The 26,045-nt window shown below is 36.2% G+C and overlaps 3 protein-coding genes across 4 annotated transcripts; 1 reads left to right on the top strand and 2 right to left on the bottom strand.

Annotated features, from left to right (window-relative positions):
* Positions 1-12,870: 12,870 nt before the first annotated feature.
* Positions 12,871-14,816, bottom strand: LOC127105445 (uncharacterized). Its single transcript, XM_051042640.1, has 2 exons — positions 14,617-14,816; positions 12,871-14,288 (listed from the first exon to the last, which is right to left on the bottom strand). Coding segments are annotated over exons 1-2 (1,314 nt in total). The 5' UTR covers positions 14,618-14,816; the 3' UTR covers positions 12,871-12,975.
* Positions 14,817-15,599: 783 nt separating this feature from the next.
* Positions 15,600-19,022, top strand: LOC127107845 (putative pentatricopeptide repeat-containing protein At3g23330). Of its 2 annotated transcripts, none has more exons than XM_051045175.1 (3): positions 15,600-18,035; positions 18,530-18,566; positions 18,655-19,022. In XM_051045175.1, exon 1 carries the CDS (start codon positions 15,660-15,662, stop codon positions 17,778-17,780), a length of 2,121 nt encoding a protein of 706 aa, XP_050901132.1. In that variant the 5' UTR covers positions 15,600-15,659; the 3' UTR covers positions 17,781-18,035; positions 18,530-18,566; positions 18,655-19,022. The 2 variants fall into 2 exon arrangements, with proteins under 2 accessions (XP_050901132.1, XP_050901131.1); XM_051045174.1 differs by having other exon boundaries at positions 18,715-19,019.
* A 113-nt stretch (positions 19,023-19,135) lies between these two features.
* On the bottom strand, positions 19,136-23,157 carry LOC127107844 (alpha,alpha-trehalose-phosphate synthase [UDP-forming] 6). The gene is made up of 3 exons (XM_051045173.1): positions 20,455-23,157; positions 19,957-20,230; positions 19,136-19,611 (listed from the first exon to the last, which is right to left on the bottom strand). The coding sequence occupies exons 1-3, from the start codon at positions 22,467-22,469 to the stop codon at positions 19,330-19,332; spliced, it is 2,571 nt and encodes an 856-aa protein (XP_050901130.1). The 5' UTR covers positions 22,470-23,157; the 3' UTR covers positions 19,136-19,329.
* Between the last annotated feature and the right edge of the window lie 2,888 nt (positions 23,158-26,045).

Genomic DNA, 26,045 nt, shown 5'->3' with positions numbered 1-26,045 from the left:
GTATGCTTCCGTGTCTGTGCAGTAATATCAGACTCAGTGCCAGCATACACGAAATGCACATAGAGAGGTTTTGGTTTGACCTTCTGACTCATTTTTTGTAGTTTCTGTACAAACCAAACCTTTCTTGCTATTTCTGCTAACTCCATAGATTAAGGAAGCCATTTTGCTTCTACTTATACTTTTAGCCAGAAAGTACTGGAATGCTCTGTCATATATGATGATGCAATCAGTACCAGAAGCTTCTAAAGTTATTTCCTCCTTTAGTTTTTAAATTTTTCTTTTCAAAGCAGAGTTATTACTTTCTAAAGAAAATACTTTTTCGTTTAGAGAGGGCATATCATTCTTAAGTTCTTTCTGAGTTTCAGAAGCAGTTACTCGGACATGTTTAAGGCCCTTGTATTTGTTTTGAAGACACTGGTACTTTTCCAGCATTTCAGAAAGACAAATTTCAATATCAGAACAAGATAGATTAGAGAATATCTCTTCAGAATCGGAGTCAGATTCAGATTCTGACAAAACCTTGTCTTCTGGTTCCTCAGAGCTTGTGGGATCCTCGATAGTTGCCACCAGTGCAACATTAGCTTTTTCTTTGTCAAAATCTTCTTCTTAAGATTCGGAGTCATCCCAGGTAGCCATCAGCCCCTTATTGAATTTAGAGAAGTTCTTCTTGGGCCTTCTGTCCTTCTTCAGCTTGGGACAATCATTCTTGTAATGACCTGACTCCTTGAACTCGAAACAAATAACTTATTTTCCAGAAGTTTTCTTTTTTGACCAGATGAGGATTTGAAGTGACTAGCAGTCTTTCTGACTCCTTTGAATTTCCCTTAACCATTTTCATGTATTTCCAGAGTTTGTTGACTCTCCTTGAGATTAGAGACAACTCATCATCATCTTCTGAGTCTTCATAAGATCCTTCTGATTCTTCCTCAGCTTGATATGCTCTAGTCTTTTCAGGCTTGGATTTTAGAGCTACAGATTTACCTCTCTTATGAGGTTCATCTTCTTCTAGATCAATCTCATGACTTCTTAATGAACTAACAAGTTCTTCAAGACTGATGTTGTTGAGATCCTTAGCCAGCTTTAATGCAGTTACCATAGGTCTCCATTTTTTGGGAAAACTTCTGATAATTTTCTTGACATGATCCGCTGTAGAATACCCTTTGTCCAGAACCTTAAGTCATGCAACAAGCATCTGAAACCTTGAGAACATGGTTTGAACATTTTCATCATCTTCCATTTTGAAAGCCTCGTATTTCTGGATTAAGGTCGGGGCCTTTGTTTCCTTTACTTGACATTTCCCTCATGAGTCATTCTCAGAGAGTCAAAAATGGATTTGGCAGAATCTCTGTTTGTTATCTTCTCATACTCCGTATAAGAGATATCATTAAGCAATATGGTTCTGGCCTTATGATGATTTTTGAAGTATTTCTTTTGTTGACCAGACATAACACTTCTTGCTAAAATATTTCCTTCAACATTTACTGGGTGAACATAACCATCAACTACGAAATCCCATAGATCAACATCGTAACCAAGAAAGAAACTTTATATTCTGTCTTTCCAGTAGTCAAAATTTTCACCATAAAAAATAGGTGGTTTATCGCTGTAATGATCTCTATCATCATTATTAACAATGTTAGCAGCGTTAGCAGCAACCATTGTTTCTCACACAACTGGATTGGTACTGAACATTGTAAGGTGTTTATAATTTTTTTTAATCACAATCAGAATCGGAACTATGATACCAATTAAAGGTGTGAAAAACACAAGAAAGGGGAGGGGGTTGATTTGGGTTTTAAAAGCAAAAGCTTTTTCCAAAACAAAAGCACCATTAACAAGTTAAATAATGAAGAGATAAAAAACCGAAGATTTTTATCCCGGTTCGCTTGAAACTCAAAACTAATCCAGTCCATCCGCCAAGGTGATTTACCATATACACAAGGACTTAATCCACTATAATCAACATCTTACAATAAACATAAAGAATACCTTTCTTTGTCTTCTCAAGGATCCAACTAAACCCTAGTCTCCTTAAGAACTCACAAAGAACAACCTTCTTTGTCTTCTCAAGGATAACCTCCTTAAGGAATCAAACAAATAGTTTGAATAAAAGTTTATATGTTACAAGATGCTTCTTCAAAAGCAAATTTACACAAATGAATAATAAATACTTAAAGAATATTGTATACAAAAGATGATAGATTTTCACAAAGAAAATTAGCTTGTCAAAATACTTGTGTAGATCAACAATTTCTTCAAGTCTCCAATGCATGCTTATATAGTGTAAGCATGTGACCGTTGGAGGGCAAAATGGGGAAAACTCCTTGAGAGGCTATCCACAGTTGGATGAGAAATGAATGATACCACGTACTGTCCTTTCGCCCACATATTTAGTGACAGGTGTGATGAATAGTACAGTCCTTGCTCACGAAATCAGGTAGTGGAAAGGTTGTTCAATTTGTGCTATGTACTACTTGATCATATTCCCATTTGATCTTATCTTCATATTCACTGGCTTTTGATAAAAGATGATTGAAACATGAAGTGAATAAGTAGAGAGTTGAATTCAGAAACTTCAGAACCTTGGGTTAGAACCTTGACAACGTCAGTAGTCTGGCTTGAGTTCTTCAGTGTCTTCAGAATCTTCAGAGTCTTCAGAATCTTCAGTCAGAACCTTGATAACTTCAATCGCTTGTCTTGAGATCTTCATAATCTTCAGCTACATAACACAACTTTAGAAGCTTGTTCATCAGAGTCACGTCCAGAAGCAGAAACCGAGAGAACATTGCAACAACAATATAAAGTCTCCTCAGAAGCTTCTGATGGGTGAGATAACACATAAGCAGAAAGAACATTGCAGCAACAATATTGACGTCTTTCAGAACTTCTAATTGCAACGCAGAAGCGAATTTGGAACGCAAAGTTCAGAAACTGATGATGTTGCACATCATATGACCAGAATCAGAACTGGTTGTTAAAGTTACACAATAACAAACCATTAGGGTACCAAAATTGTTCTCACACAAATACAACATTGTTATCATCAAAACTCAAAGTATAGATGCAGAACCAAATCTTGTTCTAACATCAAATGAAATTATTTGAGACAACATAATCATGCCAAATTAGATGGTGAGTATCCCAAATGAAAGTAGTTTAAGATATTCTTTTAAATGAGATATTTAAATAGAAAATTTGAGAATTTCATCATTAAAAATGAATAAGTAAAATGTTGCACATTGAAACACGCATATTTAATCAAATGTATTAATATATATTAACACATTAATTATATATCATACGTTGGTAAGGGCATCCTGGAAAACTATCAACAACAGGAGCAGTAACATCAGGTTCCTCCTGTTGGACTTCAGGGGCTTCATAAATATGAGGGTCAACAGGAGACACATGTCCTCTAGAGGTTGTAGTTTAAGATATGTGACCTTGTGAAGTCTGAGACACGTGACCGTGTGAAGTCGATGCTTATGCGTCAAACGAACTAGCACTAACTCGTGGCCTCGTGCAAATTTCCCTCTTCATACGAACGAACGCATGTTTGGATACACGAGTATGAGAAACTTACCGATTGAGAGTTGTTGTGTGAAAGTTTGAATGGAATGTACTAAAATTGATTGCAATGAGGTAGAAGTAGTGTTGAAGCTTGAAAAATGGCGCACTTGAATCTTACTTACGAGCTATTTCAAGGGTTTGTGAAAGTGTAGCAAATGAATAAGGAAGGGAGAATGGTCTAGCGCGAGTTATTTTAATTAAAACTTGTTTGGAGATGCATCTCCGTAAAAGCGTAAAACACTGAGTTTTGAAATAAGAGTTATTACGGAGATGCATCTCCATACACATTTTTGGGTAACATGGGGTGACTCACTCAGAAAAGCGTTGGAGTGTATAATTTGAATATGTTCGGAGATACATATTACAAGCTTTTGTGACTTTTCACCGTGGTGAACTCCATGAGATGAATAAAGTACCCATTTCTTATAAACAAATACATTTGATTATCGTTATAACTTACAATCATCAATTGTTTGAATTTGTACAAGAGTAATGCTATTTATTACTCCTTCTATTTTTTATTTTAAGTCGTTTTGGGGAAAAAGTTATACAACAATATTAGTTATTTTATATTACCATTAAATAATTAATGTTATTTTTCCTATTATACTCTTAAAAATTTATTATTATCTCTTCTTTTATGTAAATTTATTTTTCTCATGTCATTAATAAATGACAATTTTGTAAAAAACATTCATAATTTCTTATTTTTATACGACAATCATTTTTTTTTAATAAATGTGAAAAATCTAAAATGATTTATTATAAAATACAAAGGCAGTAGAGAATAATTTGGAAAAGAAAAACATGTATACATACTACTCCCTCCGGTCTCATATGTAAGCAAAAAAAAAAAAATTGGAGTCTCAAATATAAGCAAAAATTAATTACAATGGTTACAATTAAATATACCATTCCAATTTTACCCTCAAATTTAGTTTTTCAATATTCATATTTATTCCTATAATAACTCCACTTTTTACACTTCCAAAAGAGCATTTATTCTGAAACGTTGCATTTGTTATCATTGGCTTTTGAAAAGTCATATCCTATTATAAATGGTGCAGTATCATCTTGTACAAAACTCCATGAGTCTTGTTCTTCCTTTTTTTTTTATACTCTAAAAATGGCAAACCCACATCATTTAGCTAATGAGTTTCCATCTTTTGATTTAGGTATCGAAGACAATAAAGTTCTTGAAACAATTCAAACTCCAACAAATGAAAGTGCAGAAAATATCACTCCAAAGAATGAAAGTGAAAATGCTCTAACTCCAACAAATGAAAACACCATTGTTGAATACTTAGATATGGATGAGTTTGATCTGAACAAATTACCAGCATTGAACTTTGGTGTCAAGAAAGAAGAGGTTAAAGATATGATAAAAATTTACTTAGATTATTTAAACTAGGTGTGTTCTTATTTGGATTTTTATGATGTTTAATGTTTCTTTGTTGTTTCTATTGCACTGTTAAAGAATTGTACTGCTATGTTTCTTTATGATTGTGATGTTTAATGTTTATTTTTCTAATCATCTTCTATTGGTTTTTTGGAGTAATGTCATTGTCTATTTTATTTTTCATTTGTTAAAAAATTCTAACGTGCAGTACCAGTGCCATCAGTAAGGAACTAACATGCATTCTTCATGAAACTAACTAGTAAGTCTAATGTAAACTAACTAGCATTCTTCATATTTTCTTCTTATTGTAATGTACAGTACCAATAATATGAAATAGGTAGTGTTGATACCTCAGGATTGGCATTAATTTTAGAAAACAAATAATGTATCCACCTCTGTTGTTTTAATATGTTGGGTTGAAGAAATTCAACATCTGGACCAACATGTCATGTATGATGTCACGACGTCAGGTCTGTGACATCGCACATGTGTAGAAGACTGAATTAATTAATTCAGTATATGTCAAGGGATCAGCAAGGATATCTGGTGAATATCCTAACTCCCTTGTGGAGGACTTGAAGACTAATTCAGAATATATATAGGCTCAAAATATGGAGATATATATGGAGAGAGATTAGGAACTTGAAGACCTTGTTTTTAGCAGAATTTTTCTGCTGAAGTTGTAACAGCAAAGAACAAGTCTGCTGCAGCTTTCTGAAGGCCCAAATCCAGTTGGGTGATTAGGTTATAAATAGCTGATTGTAATCTAGTTTTTGTAAGCCTCTTAGAATGAATTTTTAGGGGTGTGTGTAAGGTAAACCTCCCAATCTGTGGGAAGGTTACCATGTGTTTCTCAGTGGTAAACCTGAGAGTGTTTGTCACTTAAAGCCTGTAGGCAAGAGTGATTATGTTCTTGAATGAAGTTGTGAAGCAAGTTCAAGGTGTTTGCACATTACATTGTATTTGTAGTGATAGGAATGGAAACTGGAGGTTTCTATCTAGGAGTTCCTAGGTATAGATTGCATTGGGTAGGGATTAAGTGAGGAGTTGTAAACGGGGAGTTTAACTCTGAATTGATACTACTAATAGTGGATCTTCTTCCTGGCTTGGTAGCCCCCAGATGTAGGTCATGTTGGACTGAACTGGGTTAACAATTTCCTGTGTTGGTTTACCTCTGCATGTTATAATCATGTCTGCCATAATTCAGGTTGTGTTACAGTCTGCCAATCAAGTTAATAACAAACCTGATACATAGCCTTCTGTTGGTATGTCAATCAGAATGTTTTGACATTCATCAACAACAGCACATACTGTTTAATAAGCTGATGAATTCAGTTCAGTATGTAGTGAAGTCTGGTTTTCAAAAGCATATCAGACAAGGCCAAAAGAGCTGTGGGAAACTGTCAAACTGGATGTCTTGACAGTTCTTCCAGTAAGCTGATACTGAAGTAGAGACTGGTTGGTCTTTTACAGTACAGCAAATTTAGCAGTCTGTGTTCAGGAACTAAACAGACTGAGCATATGGTTCTGGGCCTGGATGTCAGACGGAATGTTGTGACATTCATTCCTGACAGCATATGCTATATTGTAGGATGGTTAGTTTATCTGTTTCAGGATTTTTCTCAGGCTATTCTTCAGGAATCCACCAGCTGTTCTAAAATCTAGGAAACTAACAACTAAGCTACAATTAATGAACCTAACAAATAATCTATTTGTTAGCTCCTTAATAAGTGGAGATTAGTTTAACTTGTTACAACCTTTAATCTAGGAAATACAAGTACATGACCAACAAACTGGAACAATGTAACAGATGATGTTCAAAACAGGATTGAGACATCATGATGGCAACTGTGCAGGAAAACAACAGTGGTGAATGTTATGGTGCCCATAACAAATTGTTCCTCCTCTATAGGATGACATAGAAGGAGAGGTTGTGACACTGTGAAAAGGTGCACAATAGTACAGAGTGTAATAACTGTCTTGCTGTAATAAGTACAATGTTAGATCAGATGTCATGACTTGAAGTAGAACATCTGAATACTGACTACACCAGAATTTCAATTGGTATCAGAGCAGGCATCCTGTTCTGTCTCTGGATGAGATCCATGGGTGATACTTTCTGGTAGCTGGCAAGGAGTTATGTTAGTACTGAAGCTGGACCCTGTGTAAGATTCTGCAATTCCCTGAATGGTCCCTTGAAGTAGGTGGATGGACTGTTCATGACAGGAATGGTGTGTTCCTGTCTCTGGAGATTGGCAATTGGCCTGAGTGTGAGACAGCTGTGCCAGTACTTAATCACATTCAAACCGGGTATGGTCTTGGAGGCCAATCTGGTAAAGTGTGTGTTCACAGGTTGAGTTGTATTATGATTTCCGCTGCATAATACCTGGCAGAACTCAAACTCTGATGTAGTTTCCCCTCATGTGGATGAAAGGCTGCTGTGTTCAAGATCTCATCATAATCTACTGAAGATGTCAAAGATACTTGAGTCTCCTCAAGTCCACTCATCATGACGTTCTCACTTCAGGATGGTAAGAGTCACTTAATTACTGATTCTCTTACTCTCTTGAGTAGTGTATATGAAGACCTTGAAGACCTTCAAGGAAGGTTTGTTCCAAGGAGGTGGAACCAATGTTCTATGTGATGTTAGAACATGTTGTTCAACAAGTATGCAGCTACTGGTTGAAGAGCAGATGTATTAGGGTTCAAACAAAGGGATAATTCTGTTTGGAACCTACTCCTGACCTGGAAGAGGAGACATCTGTGTGTGCTAAGTTGACAAGAGCAGGGTCAACTGGGTGTGTGCTCAAGAAGGTCATCCCTAGAAGTTGAGCTGGTTGAGATGTGACATTGTGCAATCTCCTGCTGTTAGGCATCTTCCTGCAATTTGATCAGGATTGGATAGTTGTTCCCTGAAGTACTATGATGTGTTGGAAGACAAGCCTCCTGGATATTAGCAGTCAATAATGGGGTTACCTGATTGTGATATCATTTAAGGGGATTGGAACCATGAATCTTGTTATTCAAACACCACGTTCAGAAGTGGCAGTTCTTACTAGGAGTGAGAATATGAAGATTCAGAGGTTGGTTGAGGTAATATGCTCTGGCAATGCATATCTACTATTGACTGGTGTGTGTCTCACAAGTACTTATGATCAGCTGAAGCCTGATTGGTGTGATTGGAGGAGTTAGTTGCCACTGGTAAGGGATGGTGGATGTCATGTTGAGACATTTGTGTACAATGCATGGATATTGGTGTGGAGTTTCCATGATTGTTGATTTGAGGGGGAGTTTTGGTCAACCCCCTCACGTTTGGTCAGCCTAGGGTCAGGTTGGCTGTTGACCTGTGTCACATGGGTTCTGGTTGATGTGTGACACATTTGCAAGGAAGGATTCATCTCTCTCATTCCTAAGGGTGAATCTAATCTGGAAAGAGTCTCAAGACTGTTGAGGTGCTTGCAAGCAGAAGATGTTGACACTAGAAGAGTATTTTCAAAGTATTCTTATGGTGGAAGTATCTGAAAGGATAATTGGGAAAGGATTTAAGATCAATGTCTACTTGTGTCAAGTACAAGTATTTAATTGATTATCCTTGGAGCTCAAGACAACTGATGTTCTTAAAGATGTTGGAACATCTCTTCTTCAAGACCCTGTGAAGAATCACAGGAAGGATAGTACATTGAGTTATGATCTATCTCTTTGGTGGCAGCAAAAGCGTATGATCTCTGAAAAGGTTTCCTGGCAAGAAACATGTTCAGCCTTGGCATGTCCAAGAAGAAGAAGACATCAGAGCCTTGATGGTGGTTACTTGGATCAGTTTATTTCTGATCTAGGTAAGGAAGTGCATTGGCTAATGCACACTGTGGAGTCAAGAACAAGTGACAGCATTCTTGACATCATGGAAACAGCCTTGCTTTAGGAAGTGGAATCCTTGGCAGAGCTGAAGGGTTAGTTTCCAACTGGTCCTTCTGAAGACTCATACATCAGAGTGTCTGATGTCTTTGGAGAAGAAGCAGGGATTCATCAAGGTGTGAGCTTGGATGACTTAACTGCAAATCTACAGGATGGAGGTTGTTTGCTCAAACTTGGTTCCACCATCAAGTCTATGAGAACATTGAACTCTTGTTCTGTGAAGGGAGGAAGTTCTTTCAAGTGGCAGAAGAAGGAGCTGAATTCAACAGCTGGATGTCAAGCACAATGTTGTGACATTCGGTTCTGCATCAGATTCTTAGTTGATGAAGTGGCACATCAACTTGAGATAGAAGGATCTACAGGGTTGTAGATTGGACACTTCAAGTTCAAATCTCACTTGAAAGGTCAGAATATCTTTGGGAGAAGTCTGATAAACTTGGGAAGGTCAAAAGGCAGCATTTGACCTTGTCATATGAGAATTCATGAAGGAGGTAATCAACCAGTGGCATTTGGTCTATCTCAGAAGTGAGTTCGAAGAATCAAGATAATCAACATAAGGCAGCTGATTATTCTTGAGGAAAGTCTAAGACAAATTACTTTTGGGCAGAAAAGTATTAAGTTGAAGACAAAAGGAGGTGGTTCCCATTCATCCCTTGGAGCTTGTGGTAGGAGTTCTGAGCTATCTATGGAAGACTGTCTCTGGTAGTGGGATGAGAGTGTATATATCCCAATGTATGTCTGGGTTCCTCTGGCCCAAGCTGAGGACTCAGTAATATCTGAAGTCTATCAGATAGTGCTCCCTGTGATGCTGTGAAGGAAGTCTCAGCTGATGTTCAAACATCTTGTGAAGTGATCTTCTGTTCTGGTTAGAAGAGAAATTGACACAGAGTGTGGATGTGTTCAGCCAAGAGGGTTGGACAGAGGGTGCGCTCTTGAAAACATGAAGATGCGTCTTATGTTTTCCTTTCATCAAGTGGTCTGGAATCTCTTTGAATCAGGAAGTATGTGAAGGTCCAACCTTGGGGTGTTGGATATGATCATGTGTGACCTCCAAGAGAGTAGGTTGTCCATGACAGGGGGAGTTGTGCCTTTGTGCTGCAAGCAATCACCAAGCTTGTGGTCTATGTGCTCTCAGATGACTAGGTAGTTATCAGGATGCTGTGATGTATGTCAAGGCTGAGTGAGCAGAAGAATGTCTGACCGGATGTCATGACATTGCCCTGGACATTGCTGTTGATTCCTTCTGATTTTTCAAGTCATTAGGAATTATGAGGGTGGTGTGGCTAAGTCTGATAAACCAGAATAAGACTAATGGCTACAGCTGTGTGGTACAGGGGGAGTAACCAGCAACTGAAGTGTGAAAAGTGGGCTGTAGCAGTGCTAGGTGTCAAGCCTCTACTGGAGGAATGACAAAGGTCTTGGGAAATGTTGAAGACTGGCCGAATGCAGGAATGTTAAGACATCGAGTGCAACGTGTCTGACTGCATATATGGAATGGTCTCCATGCACTGGAACGGCTGTTTTGAAAAAGAAACAGTCAAGAGCTATAAAAGGCATTCAAAGATAGTCTGAGATTTTGTTGGTGATTCTCTGACTGTTTCTCAGCAAAAATAAATGCATCTTGACCAAGCATTTATTTCTACCGGATATTCCTAAGCACAGGCTGGAATATTTAAAGGCTGCAAGAGCCCCCCCCCCCCTTCTCCCCACAACAGATACACTCCAATCCCAGAATCATGGGGTATGTTAAGGTCTGGGCAAGCTGCGCCTGGATCTGGTTTTGTGAAGGGTGCCTTTACAAATGTTTAGCTAAAAAGGGGGAGAGAAAAGAACGTCAGAAACGTCCTGGGGTCGAGAAGCAAACAGATCACTGTGGTAACAAACAGAAAGTTGGGGTACACAAAATTCACCAACTGAAATACCACTTGTGTCTTGTGATCTGAGTTAAGAGAACAGTTGTGCCCTGTGATCTGAGTTACATTGTCTATGTACTCAGCATTACATACTCTTCAGGAAGCTCTCCTGTTGAAGGGAAGGGTTCTGGAACAACTGAGCCTTGTTTCTCATCTTCCTCGTGTACACCAACATTGGTGTTCATGGTGGGGGGGGGAGATAATAACAGAGGCCTATAATAACAGAGGCCTATTTGTTTTAGCTAAAATTTGCCAAAGGGGGAGATTGTTGATACCTCAGGATTGGCATTAATTTTAGAAAACAAATAATGTATCCACCTCTGTTGTTTTAATATGTTGGGTTGAAGAAATTCAACATCTGGACCAACATGTCATGTATGATGTCACGACGTCAGGTCTGTGACATCGCACATGTGTAGAAGACTGAATTAATTAATTCAGTATATGTCAAGGGATCAGCAAGGATATCTGGTGAATATCCTAACTCCCTTGTGGAGGACTTGAAGACTAATTCAGAATATATATAGGCTCAAAATATGGAGATATATATGGAGAGAGATTAGGAACTTGAAGACCTTGTTTTTAGCAGAATTTTTCTGCTGAAGTTGTAACAGCAAAGAACAAGTCTGCTGCAGCTTTCTGAAGGCCCAAATCCAGTTGGGTGATTAGGTTATAAATAGCTGATTGTAATCTAGTTTTTGTAAGCCTCTTAGAATGAATTTTTAGGGGTGTGTGTAAGGTAAACCTCCCAATCTGTGGGAAGGTTACCATGTGTTTCTCAGTGGTAAACCTGAGAGTGTTTGTCACTCAAAGCCTGTAGGCAAGAGTGATTATGTTCTTGAATGAAGCTGTGAAGCAAGTTCAAGGTGTTTGCACATTACATTGTATTTGTAGTGATAGGAATGGAAACTGGAGGTTTCTATCTAGGAGTTCCTAGGTATAGATTGCATTGGGTAGGGATTAAGTGAGGAGTTGTAAACGGGGGAGTTTAACTCTGAATTGATACTACTAATAGTGGATCTTCTTCTTGGCTTGGTAGCCCCCAGATGTAGGTCATGTTGGACTGAACTGGGTTAACAATTTCCTGTGTTGGTTTACCTCTGCATGTTATAATCATGTCTGCCATAATTCAGGTTGTGTTACAGTCTGCCAATCAAGTTAATAACAAACCTGATACATAGCCTTCTGTTGGTATGTCAATCAGAATGTTTTGACATTCATCAACAACAGCACATACTGTTTAATAAGCTGATGAATTCAGTTCAGTATGTAGTGAAGTCTGGTTTTCAAAAGCATATCAGACAAGGCCAAAAGAGCTGTGGGAAACTGTCAAACTGGATGTCTTGACAGTTCTTCCAGTAAGCTGATACTGAAGTAGAGACTGGTTGGTCTTTTACAGTACAGCAAATTTAGCAGTCTGTGTTCAGGAACTAAACAGACTGAGCATATGGTTCTGGGCCTGGATGTCAGACGGAATGTTGTGACATTCATTCCTGACAGCATATGCTATATTGTAGGATGGTTAGTTTATCTGTTTCAGGATTTTTCTCAGGCTATTCTTCAGGAATCCACCAGCTGTTCTAAAATCTAGGAAACTAACAACTAAGCTACAATTAATGAACCTAACAAATAATCTATTTGTTAGCTCCTTAATAAGTGGAGATTAGTTTAACTTGTTACAACCTTTAATCTAGGAAATACAAGTACATGACCAACAAACTGGAACAATGTAACAGATGATGTTCAAAACAGGATTGAGACATCATGATGGCAACTGTGCAGGAAAACAACAGTGGTGAATGTTATGGTGCCCATAACAAATTGTTCCTCCTCTATAGGATGACATAGAAGGAGAGGTTGTGACACTGTGAAAAGGTGCACAATAGTACAGAGTGTAATAACTGTCTTGCTGTAATAAGTACAATGTTAGATCAGATGTCATGACTTGAAGTAGAACATCTGAATACTGACTACACCAGAATTTCAGGTAGTACAACACATAAACTAATAAGTCTAATGTAACTAACTAGCATTCTTCATATTTCCTTCTCCATGTAAATTCCATGATCTAGAACCAACCTCCTGAAAAATGAATAAATCAAATTTGACAAAAATTAGCGTACACTATTTTATTTAAAAATTTATAGAAAATACGATTATATAAACCAACAAGTTCGTACCTTAATTATCATTGTTTAAATATTGAAAAGTATTTTCAACTAACTCTCGGTCACATTTTAGTTGCGTAGGTAGTATGCCTCGATTAAGCAACACTTCTTTCTTCATATGGGGAATTCGGTAATTATTAGATCCTTTAATTTTCATGATTTCAATCATACAAGATTGAAGTGTGAGAAAATTTTTGTCAGATTGTTTGCTAGAAAAATTATCATATGAGTTTTGCACAACTTCAATGAGTTCATCAACTGATTTTGAAACTTCCTTTTGTTGTAATGATTGAATGGCATTGAAAAAACCCAGATCTAAAACATTTAAATCAGGAGAATTCGGTGGTTGACAAGATAAACGGATGTCAAATCCTCCTTCAGAAGCTGCTTTACGAAATTCTTCATCGTCAATAGAAACATGACACGGAGCATTATCTTGTTGTATATAAATTGTTTCCATTGCATGTTCTCTCGGCCATTTTTCTTTAATTGCAGGTAACACTTTATTGATTAGAAAATTTCGACTAACTTCTTTAGTGATAGAAGTAATCGGTTTAGTTTCAAGTGTACCCGAAGCTCTATTGATACTTGACCTTTTTGCTGCAACTTTTTGAACAAGAGGAAAGACGCCAATTTTTCCCGAAAATATCTCCTTATCACCGTCATCAAATCTAGGCCTAGCGACTGCTACTAAAAACATGACTTTTCCAATAAAAAATTTATTTTTGCATGTGCGATATGGCTCATCCTCATTTTCAAGAAGGTAGTAGTTAGCTGATTTTTTGGTCATGTAGAACCATTTTTCATCTATGTGGACGATATTATGCATAGACTTAAACTCCGGATCATGAGGAAGACTAGTTTCTTCAAGCATGGACAAGCAAAATCTAAGACGATCTTTCATATTGCTATCTTTCATTTGTGGCTTTAGAGCATTTGAATGCCGACGCAAAGTCCCATCCTTTACAAACTTAAACAATGCTGTTTTGCTAATGCCCAAGGCAAATGCGAGGCTCTGAAGAGTGCTACGTTTAGCTAACGAAATATCCCGCACTTTTTCAATATCTACCGCAACTCTTTTCCGACCACAATTTTTTGTTCTTTTATGAGACGCATCACCTGTTTGAGATACTTGCTTCCAAATTCGATAAATAACATCGATGGATACCGAGTATTTGGATGCCAACCATATAACAGTTCCGGATTTTAGTTTTCCACCACAACTATTCTTTATCAATAATTGAGCAATTATTTTCCGTTGATCATTGTTTAAAAATGATCTTTTTTTCCTAAAAGTTTCAGGTTCATGTTGAACCATTGTGGACACTGCATGAAAAAATTGAAAATAATTAAGAAACAAGTATATGATACTACGCTGCTACTGTCTCATGTTTGTTACTACATGTTCTTATTGGCAAACAAAATATGGCTCTGTAATGAATAGAAAACAAATGATGACACTCCATTTATATTAATTTATGCATGTCTCATGTTTGTTGCTAATGCATGACTCATGCATGTTTTATATTTATAAACAAAATATGGCAATGTAGTAATGAATAGAAAACAAAAAGTAATGATATGATATGAAAAAAAGATGACACAGTAATGATATGAACAAACAAAAATATAATGATATGATAAAAAATCTTACTAGCTGCAATACTTTCAGTTTCTCCATCACTTTCATATTGATTAAATTCAGTCTCCTCTCCATCTTCTTCATTTGGAATAAATTCACTCTCTGCAATTTTATAAAACAGTATTAAAAGTGAAAAAAATTAATTAAGTTGTTCAAAAATTATCTAACATAAAAGTATTAGAGCATATTACCTTCTTCCATGACATGAACTTCATTTGTATATAAAGCATCAACATCAATGTCCTCATTAATATTAAAAAAACCATGTTCAAAATCATTTTCACAATTGAACATATTAGCTTCTTCCATGTATTCTTCATTTGATGAACTACCATGTAGGTCCTTAAAAGACAAGTTAAAATTACTTGAAGAAGGATCATTTAGATTAATGGATGGTGCTATGTTGCATTCCATCATTTCATGATCAATATATGGAGTGTTTAGATCAATATTAAGAGGCATTTTTATGAGAACCAAAAGATAATGATACAGGAAATGTAAAATTTTGGCTATGAAAATGAGAACCAAAAGCTTTAGTATTTATAGAACTCACTATGAAAATGTTAAATTTCTACAGGGCGGGACCATGGAAATTTAGGCGGGTGGAGAATACAGTAAATGGACTAAGAAGTGTTGTTTTTAGGCGGGACAAATTTCTACAGGAAATTTTAGTAAGAGTAAGTGGAATATATAACCACTAAATGACTAACCATTAAATGGTATTAATAAAAATTGACTAACCATTAAATGGTTATAATAAAAATATTAATTTATTTCTAAATTAATAAATAAGGGTAAATATGGAAAAAATGTATATTTTCCATTACTTAAATGAATATATAGCCACTTTCTTAAAGGGTGAGTTTTTTTTTTTGCTTACATATGAGACCGGAGGGAGTATTATTTTAGAAAATAATTTTTAATTTATTATAGTTCAATTTTTCTTTTTAAAAAGAATCATGAAATAGTAGTGATAATGAATGATTGAAATTTATTCTTGCGCTCTTAAAAATAAGCATTTGACTCATCATCAAGCTTCAGCAAGAGAAGAGAAAATGAGTAGTTGCACCCAACACATGGTGATCGATATCCTAAGAAAAAACTCAAACAAAACAGTTTCAGTTTCAAAACGACATGCAAAACAACTCCACGCACATGTCGTAAAAATCAAAGGTATCTCCCATGAAGACAACATCCTCGTACTCTCACTCTATTCCAACCTCAACCTCTTACACTATTCCACCAACCTCTTCAATTCTCTTCCTTCTCCTCCTCCACCTCTCGCATGGTCTTCCCTTATCAAATGCTACACTTCTCACTCTCTTCTCCACCTTTCCTTCTCTTCCTTCAACTCCATGCGCTCTCTCTCTGTTCCACCCAATCGCCATGTTTTCCCTTCTCTCATCAAAGCTTCCACTCTTTTGAAACACGCTAAACTCGCTTATTCTCTTCACGCCTCCACCGTTCGTCTTGGTCTCGATTCTGATCTCTATATAGCCAATGCACTCATTAACATGTACGCTAAATTTCGTAGTTTTTCTGTTAATGCAAATGCAGGCAACGTGTTTGATGATTTATCTCTGAGAGGGAAATCTGAGATTCATAGTGTTAGGAAGGTTTTTGATATGATGCGTGTTAGGGATGTTGTTTCGTGGAATACTGTTATTGCAGGGTATGCTCAAAATGGGATGTTTTTTGAATCATTGGATATGGTTAGAGAGATGGGGAAGAATGGTAACTTGAAGCCGGACTCATTTACACTTTCGAGTATTCTTCCTATTTTCGCTGAGCATGTTGATGTTTGTAGAGGCAAAGAGATTCATGGATATGCTGTAAGAAATGGGTTTGATGGGGATGTTTTCATTGGAAGTAGCTTGATTGATATGTATGCAAAGTGTAATCGACTGGAAAATTCGCTTTGTGCTTTTTACCTCTTGCCACGAAAAGATGCTATATCTTGGAACTCTATTATTGCTGGTTGTGTGCAGAATGGTGAATTTGATCGAGGTCTTGGATTCTTTCGTCGGATGTTGAAGGAAAATGTGAGACCTATGCCTATTTCTTTCTCGAGTGTTATACCTGCTTGTGCTCATTTGACAGCTTTGAATTTGGGGAAGCAGCTTCATGGATGTATAGTTAGAATTGGTTTTGATGATAATGAGTTTATTGCTAGCTCTCTTGTCGACATGTATGCAAAATGTGGTAATATTAAGATGGCTAGATCTGTTTTTGATAGAATGGAAAAACGTGATATGGTGGCGTGGACTGCCATCATTATGGGATGTGCAATGCACGGGCATGCCCTCGACGCGGTTTCCTTGTTTGAAAACATGTTGGAGGATGGAGTGAGACCTTGCTATGTGGCGTTCATGGCTGTTTTAACTGCATGTAGTCATGCCGGATTGGTAGATGAATCTTGGAGGTATTTTAACAGTATGGAGAGAGATTTTGGTATTGTTCCTGGTTTGGAGCACTATGCTGCCGTTGCTGACCTGCTTGGTAGAGCTGGAAGATTAGAAGAAGCTTATGATTTCATTTCTAACATGGGAGTACAACCCACTGGGAGTGTATGGTCAACACTGTTGGCTGCATGCAGAGCTCATAAGAATGTTGAATTAGCCGAAAAGGTTGTTGACAGGTTGCTTTTGATTGACCCTGAAAACATGGGAGCTTATGTTTTAATGTCAAATATCTATTCAGCTTCACGAAGATGGAAAGATGCTGCAAGATTGAGAATACAAATGAGAAAAAAGGGCTTGAAGAAGACCCCTGCATGCAGCTGGATTGAGGTTGGAAAAGAAGTGCATACTTTTATGGCTGGAGATAAATCACATCCTTGTTATGACAAAATAAACAAGGCATTGATTGTTTTGTTGGAACAGATGGAGAAAGAAGGTTATGTCCTTGACACAAATGAGGTGCTCCATGATGTTGATGAAGAACATAAACGCGAGTTGTTACATAACCACAGTGAAAGACTTGCCATAGCATTTGGCATCATTAGCACTACTGCTGGTACAACAATCCGAGTAATAAAGAACATTCGGGTGTGCACGGACTGCCACACTGCAATTAAATTTATAGCAAAGATTGTTGGAAGGGAAATCGTCGTGAGGGATAACAGTCGATTTCACCATTTCAAGAACGGGTCTTGTTCATGTGGTGATTATTGGTGAAGTAACAGTTATGATTGGAAATCCTGTGTTTTTAAACCTAGCCACTGGGTTGTTAGTGACAACTGAGAGGTGGACTATGAAAGCAAAGAAACTGAAGTCATTCAGGGCTAAATGAGTTAGGATACTGGTTGTGCTGCAGCAAGATTGTGGTCTCATATTGGTGAAGAAAGAGGGTTTGGTTCCTGATTATACATTGTCTGATTTCATGTCAAGCATCTGAATTGAGTTCTGATTGCCTACCTTCCGAACAACACCGTGAGTGTTTAATTTCTTCTCTTTTTTTTTTGCTACCTCTTGTTGGGTTCAGCGCAATGTCCCTTCTATGGTGTGTTTCCGTCGCATATTTGACCTCCTGCCTCCTACACAATTCAACAACATTTTTATTGAACAGAAACATTCAAGTTTTGTTAGATTCTAAATTTTGTGATATAGAGCTTTATGAACATGAATCATTTTTAGAATTTGTTTTCTGAATTATAATTTGTAAGGAGATCCGAGATATTAGAGGTTACGTCTTCTGATTTCTCCTCTCTTTCTTTCATTGAAGAAAACATAAAACTGTGCTTAAGCTTTTGAACAGTGCAAAATGTTAGTAATGACTTCTGTAAGCCACTAATGAAAGTAGCCTTATCAAGAGTTTAACTATCATAAGTTTATATGTTTCATAGTTGTTCTTTCTATTCATGAATGGATCCTTAGGCCTTTAAAGATGGTATGGGATTTGATTGTTTTCCATTTGTTGCTTCCAGATGAGGAAGAACACAAATCCTTTCTGCCAGAGACAAGGTAACATTCTGCAAACATCTTTTCGCTGTCATTATTGTTCAAATATTTCTTTATGTTGCTTACAATATATTATGTGATATTGTGACAGAAAGTAACTTGAAATACCTTCTCATGATTCTTTGGATCTATGATCTTCCTCATTTTTTAGGGGAAAAAAGGCAGCACCCTACCCTAACACAGTGGTTAACTTTTTGATGTCCTATGGGTAAGATGTTTTTCAACTCTATGCTGGTGAACAGAAAGGCAGTTTCTGCAAAATCAAATTGCTTGGAGAGGGGATTTTAAGACATAAGATCCACATGTATTTTGGATCTTTAAATCTTTAAATAATTTTAAGATTTCATCCTTTCAGCTTTCATTGGTTTCTGATCTGTATGACCAACCTCTGCCATATATGATATATACAGTATGTTTTATATTGACTAAACACTGCTATATATACATAATGTAACTCATTGTTAATTCTATAAATAGTTTCATTTAGAGCTTCCTTTATTTTGACTTTGCTAAAAGATTGTGTCATCTACGATTGATTTGTCTTAAAGTGATGTAACTTTCTAGGGAATATGTAAATCCGAAACAACCAGTAGTATCATGTGGATTAAGGTATCCAAAGCAGGGTTCACAATGAGAAACATATATACAAGTTTTCCCAAGACAGATTGAGAAGTTGAACCAAAATAAAGAACCCATAACTAAAATAATTTACAAGGAATATCCAGGAAAGTAAACATTTCAATTTTCACCATTATCTTTACCATGCCTAGAATAGACCTGTTTGGTCTGAAACAGAGGCTAAACCCTGCACCATTCTCACTATATCAGTAGTATCATCCAGATAGTACTTTGCCTTACTGGGTTTTCTACCAACAGTGCATGCAAATACTTCAGCCCTGGGTGCCATGGAAGAACCGGAGCTAGTGATTACCTCAAACATGTCTTCATCAGACCGGTCGTCTCCGATACACAAGACAAAATCAGGTGACATTCCCTTTTCTTGCATGGTCGAAAGTAGGCGTTTAGCTACAAGTCCCTTGTTCACACCCTGCAAGTGTATGTATATGTATGTATGTAAGTATCAGATTAACAACTACAAGCCCGTGTAGGATTGGATTAGGGAACTTCAAAATATTCAACTTAAATAAGTGCTTATTCAATAAGTGATTATCGTATAACTTGTATATAACTTCTCTGTTTCTATAATCAAGCAGAAATTAGTTTAAGCTCTGCAACTTTGCATAAGCTGAAAACAGCAATTTGCTTATGGATTCTAAGTTTTTGCAAGTTCTTATTAACATTTATGCAAGTGCCAATGTCATATAATAAGCTTAAACAGAATCAAATACAGAGAAAGAATATATCACTAGTATTCGACAAATGTTATTCGCACCTGTGGTTTAACCTCTATATTATTCAGGCTACTCTTCACTGTTACTGGTTCATTTGCAAGCACACTTTCAAGATGATTAAGAAGTTCTTTAGCCTGGCACGATCCAAAATCTGGATCTGCATCCTCATAGCACCAAACAAGTGCGGTCTCTTTATCTTCAATTGTGGATCCATCGGTTGTTTCCGTATAAAGCTTCATCACAGGCTCGGCAATTTGTTTCCAACTGGAGTCTGTTACAGGTCCGCAGGTTTCCCATTCTGCATCCCGCCTAAGTCTGAAACCAGACAGCCAGCCGTAAGTTATAATCTAACAGAAGCATCAAACCATGCAAAAGTTGTAATTAGATTGTCTGCATAGACAAATTTTCACGCAGGCAGCACATCGACAGCTTTTAGATAGAGTCAAATCTGTCGATCTTGATCCAACAGCAATCGATGTGCTAACTGCGTGGAATTTGCGATTACAGGCTGAAAAGGTCAAAAGACCCAAGCAATTTACCTTAAAAAGTAACCATGTTCAGCAGCAATTCCCAGATTTTCACAAGCAGAAAACCACTCAGCAAGCTTCGTTCGGCCTTTAGCACTGACGAGAAACACCATGTTGTTCTCATCATTACACAAACTATTAAGCATTTTAATGGAATTACTGGTTGGGCTCTTATCAATGGAAGCCTGAGGCATTAGTGTACCATCATAATCTAGAAGGATCGCCCTAGTTTTTGTCCGCTTGTAAGCCGAAACTATGTGCTCCATTGATAGCTTCTTGAAGTTTGGATCAAGTGCTACAACTCTAAAACTCAATCCAAAACCAATCCCCCACCACCTTCTCCTCACATGATCACTACAAGTCCTTTCCAAATCTTGCAAGAAGCTACGAGCCCAATAACCGACATCATGAGTACTAACATATCGATAATGCTTCTCATGCCTAAGCTGTTTCTCTGAATCAGCCATTTCCAAAGCCATGTCCATCGCATCTGCTACCGCATCAATATTCCATGGATTCACTCTAATAGCTCCACTTAAAGACGGCGAACAACCAATAAACTCAGACACAACCAGCATGCTTTTCTTAAGAGACGAACCTATTCCCAAAACTTTATCCAATTTTTCAGTTCCTTGACGACTGATTATATACTCATATGGTATGAGATTCATTCCATCCCTAACCGCAGTCACTAAACAACACTCGGCCACAACATAATATGCAACTTTTTCATAAAACCTTAACGGTTCCTCAATCAGAATGACAGGATCATAACCAGGTTTACCAAATGCTTCATTAATCCGCTTCGCCGTCGCCTTAGTGTCTTCTTGAACTTCCTTCACATCCCTCCCTTTCCCTCTTGCAGGATTGGCTATCTGAACTAACACAACCTTTCCATGCCACTCAGGATGCTGAATAAGAAGCTGCTCCATGGCTAATAGCTTCAAACTTATCCCTTTGAAGATATCCATGTCATCCACACCAAGTAACATTATCTTTCCATTATCAGAAAACTGTCTTATGAGCTCAGAAACTTTCTCTTCAGTCTTTGATAAGCTCAGAACTGATTGAAGCTGGCCCATGTGTATGCCAACAGGAAGAATCTTGATACTAACTGTCCTACCATAATATTCAATCCCAATATTACCCCTTTTAGATTCATAGGTAAGACCAAGCAACCTACTACAACATGAGAGAAAATGTCTTGCATAATCAAAAGTATGGAAACCAATCAAATCAGAATTCAAAAGGGCTCTCAAAAGCTCTTCCCTAATAGGCAATGTCTTGTAAATTTCTGAGGAAGGAAAAGGACTATGTAGAAAAAATCCAAGTTTCACTCTATTAAACCTTTTCCTCAAGAAAGTTGGCAAAACCATGAGATGATAATCATGAATCCAAACATAATCATCTTCAGGGTTAATCACTTCCATAATCCTATCAGCAAATATCTTGTTGACTGATACATAAGCCTGCCACAGTGACCTATTGAACCTACCACCAAGGTCTGGTGACAAAGGCAACATGTAATGAAACAGTGGCCATAACTGTTGCTTGCAAAAGCCATGATAGTATCTTGTAAACATATCACCAGGGAGAAAAACTGGAACACATTTAAAGCTCTCAAGAAGTATCTGTGAAACCTCATCTTGTTCATTCAGATGAACATCTTCCTTAAGACAACCAACATAAATAACCTCAATATCATCATCTCCTAACCCATCTTTGAGTTGAAGCAGAAGTGAATTCTCATCCCAACTGAAAAACCAATTACTCCTGTTACTATTACCACCATCTTGCTTCCTCTGAGCCTTTATAGGTAACTGATTAGCCACAATTATGATCCTTTCTCTTTGAACAGATGAAGAAGAAGGATCAGAACACACACTCTCCAAAGGGTCATCATCATCAACATCAGATATCAAACCAGCAACAGTCATAATCCTAGGAATCCTCCTATTAATCTGTTCAAAAGTTGGAGACTCACCAGAAGCAAGCTCTAGTAGATTTGAATAAGATCTTGAAACCATTTTTCTCACTCAAACAAAGTCCAAAATCAACACAACATAAACATTGTTCCACACATTAAAAAAAAATCCAATCTTGCAACCACTATCACCACCGTTTCATCTCATCTCACAAACAAAGAGTGTGTATGAAATGACAAAAACAAAAAGAAAACATTTTGAGTTCTGGGTCAGATAAATAATAGATGATAACTAGTTGTTAATAAAAAAATGACAAAAGTATGAAAAGGGAAGAGGTGAAGGGTGAAACGGTGAAGAATAAGTGATAAGTGATAAGAATAAAGAAAAGAAGAAAGGTTAAAACTTGATTGTAGATAAGGTTAGAGAGAGAGAGAGAGAAGTGGGTGGAAAGAGTGAATGAAAAGATAAAAACAGGAAGATAGATAGTTGTAATACAGAAGGAAAACAGCTAAGAGAAGAAACAGCAACAAAACAAGAGATTGCTGTTGTCATGAATGGACAGAACTTGTTGTAAATTAAGGAAAGAAAACAAAGAGAGCCTCTCCTAAAAATAATAAATTTTTTGATGAAATAGTTGAGGAAACGAAGTAGAATTTTGAGTATATCAATTCTTGTAATTTGATTGGATGAGGTAGGAATTTAGAAAAAAAGGAAAAGAAAATTGGAATTATGTTTAGAAAGTTTGTTGTGAGTGATGAGAATAGGTGTAGATAGATTATAGATAGAGGTTGACAAGATGTGTTTCTCCACTGAGCTGACACGACATGCAACAGTGTGTGTTTGTGTCATGCTTTATCTTCATCATCTTCCTGTTTTGTAAAAAGGTCAACAGCTAAATGTGAATGGATTATTAAGCCCTTTTTTTTCTTTATCTCTATATCAAGCTTTGTATTTTTTAATATATAAATTTGAAAATATCTATCACTTGTTGAGAATTTAAAAAAAGAAAAGACTGATCTTATATTTAAATAAAATTAGTAATAAACTCGTGCGTTCGTACGGGATCTTCTATTTAAGGGGATTTGTATTCGAAAATAAAATTGTTAATGAAATATAAAAAAAAGAGTAAATAAAAAATACAAAAATGATAGAATGAAATATAAATATAAGTAAGTATAAGAAATAGTTGTGGATAATAAAAGAGTGAAGAAAAAAAAAATAGATACGTATAAAAAGTAAGTGTGGATGATTAAAAATAACATTTGAAAATGAAATAATAATAAGAAGAAGAAAAGAAGGTTATATATGAAGAAATTTTAAAAAGATGAATCATTTCAGTTAACAAAAGATTGAAAAAAAATACGAAATATAATAATAGACGATATTTTGTAATAGATGAATCATTTAAAAAAGAAACAAATTAGAAGGTGATATAGGAAGAAATGTTAAGATTTGAAACATTTTATGTATGGTAGTGTTGTATAAATGCCGACGTAAAAAACAAGATGAACATGAAGCATGCAATTGTGACTATTTCTAAGTGATAATGTTGGAAAAGTAATAAGATTAAAAATATGTTGTAATGAAAAGTAGAAATTGTGACTATTTCTAGTATCAGTTCATTTTTTAGTATGTAACATGAAGTATGCAATACTGGTATATACACATGCTAACTTTAATTACCCATTCAAACTTAAGTAATTAGTTTTCCAAATTTCTAATGGAATTCCCACCATGAAAATTCACATATAGTTTTCAATAACGTAACAATTAACCCTTATGGCTAATTTTTAGTGTCAAAAAAACAGATATAATTTTATTGTGCCTTTGTAACTTCAACAATACTAAACGATAACATCATAAGTAACCACAACTTAATTCTAATTGCACTAACATTAATTCAGTCTAAACAATGAATAGCAGTGTTACATACATCTAACAAAATTTCTGCTCAATCTAAGTCAGAGTTAACAATACCATAAATTCATTAACATAACTTTCAAATAGCGGAGATGTGATCTTTGTCATTGTATTGTTCAATCGACTAATAATGCTAATTAAATGATAAACAAAAAACTGACGGATGAAAATACAAATCCTTAAGAGTGGTAATCTACATGTCATAATTGTTGAAATCCAATCAGAATGCACAAATGAGTCAACTACAACAAATTGAAATGCAATAATAATGGTAATGGTTAGTAGATGTAGGAAAGTATGAATAGTAAAATGGAAAGAAGTAGGAAATATAAATTAACACTCTCATACTAATTCATTACATAGTGTGAAAAAGACTTGAACCTGTTATATATTATGGAAGACCTCTTTATAAGCAATATTTGTTGTTGATAGCTTGAAATTATTTTGTTCATCATGAACCAAAATCTTGATTACTTTCTTAGAAGTGACCCTTGAAATCGCGACATATAGTTGTCTGTGACTAAAAACATCTCGAGGCCAGTATAAACCCACCCAATCAAGGGATTATCCTTGTGATTTGCTTATGATCATTGCATATGAGACAATAATTGGGAATTGTCTACGATTCAATTTAAATGACCATGGAGATTGTGATGGTGATCTATCCATACGTGGTATGTAAATGATGTTTCTGTGACCTTTACCACCCATTATTCTTGCTTCAAGGACATGGTTCATCATCTTAGTCACAATTAAACGTGTTTTGTTACACAAACCTTCAGATTGATCAAGATTCCTCATTAACATTATAGGAATTCATATCTTCAATTTAGTGTGCTGACCAGGTAAGCCCGAAGTTCTTAGTGTGCTGGGATATTATGGACTTAGTAGTTCTATAACATCCATGTCATGTATTTTCGATCTATCTATTGAGTTAGAGTTGTAGTAGTCTCTTGCCTCACCTAAACGAAATAATAAATAATTCGTTAAGAAAAGAAATACAATTTAAAGACAATTGAAAGAAATTTAGTATATGAGATGATGTACCTGGCATTAGGTCAAGAACATGTTCATTAATTTTATCAACAGTTTCAATTGTTGTTGCTAGAATAGCTCGACTTTTGAGAAAATCATACGAGTGTGTAGCGGTAAATTCATGACCATCAAGCTATAGATAAGCTAGACGTCAATAAAACCAGAGTCGTCACCGCACTTTTATTGTTTCCAAGGGAAAAGGGAAAAGTACGAGCAAAATCCAAAAAATAAGAAGTTTTCATATCAAAACTAATAAAATGCCAGAGATTACAGGTAAGGGGGTTGGTTACACAGAGGGAAGGTGTTAGCACCCGAAGTGTCCTAGGTACTCCTAGGGAGCCCTTTCTTGTGTGCATATGTGTTTTTGTACAAATGATGTTTGCAAATAAAAAGAGTGTGGGGATGAGAAAAGAATTCATTAATCATATTTTTGTGTTTGACAAGACCTTCGGACATGTGCCCACGTACCAATATAAAAATGAGGGATCAAAACCTCGTAGTTCGTGGTATCAATTTCAAAGTGGATGCATTACTTTTAACGATAATTTAAGTTTGAAAGGCACAAAGGCCTAAAATGGTTTGAATGAGTGTTAGTTCTTTTTGAAATTTGAAATTTTAAGTCAAGTATAGTTAAATTTATTTACAAGTTTGATTAAGAAAAGATTTTTAAAAATACAATGGCATAAGACCAAAGTTTCTAGTTTGCAATAAGGTCAAAGTTTA

This window comes from Lathyrus oleraceus, chromosome 7 (genome assembly GCF_024323335.1).
Source record: "Lathyrus oleraceus cultivar Zhongwan6 chromosome 7, CAAS_Psat_ZW6_1.0, whole genome shotgun sequence".
NCBI classification, from domain to species: domain Eukaryota; kingdom Viridiplantae; phylum Streptophyta; class Magnoliopsida; order Fabales; family Fabaceae; genus Lathyrus; species Lathyrus oleraceus.
This window is presented reverse-complemented; position numbering and strand designations above follow the sequence as displayed.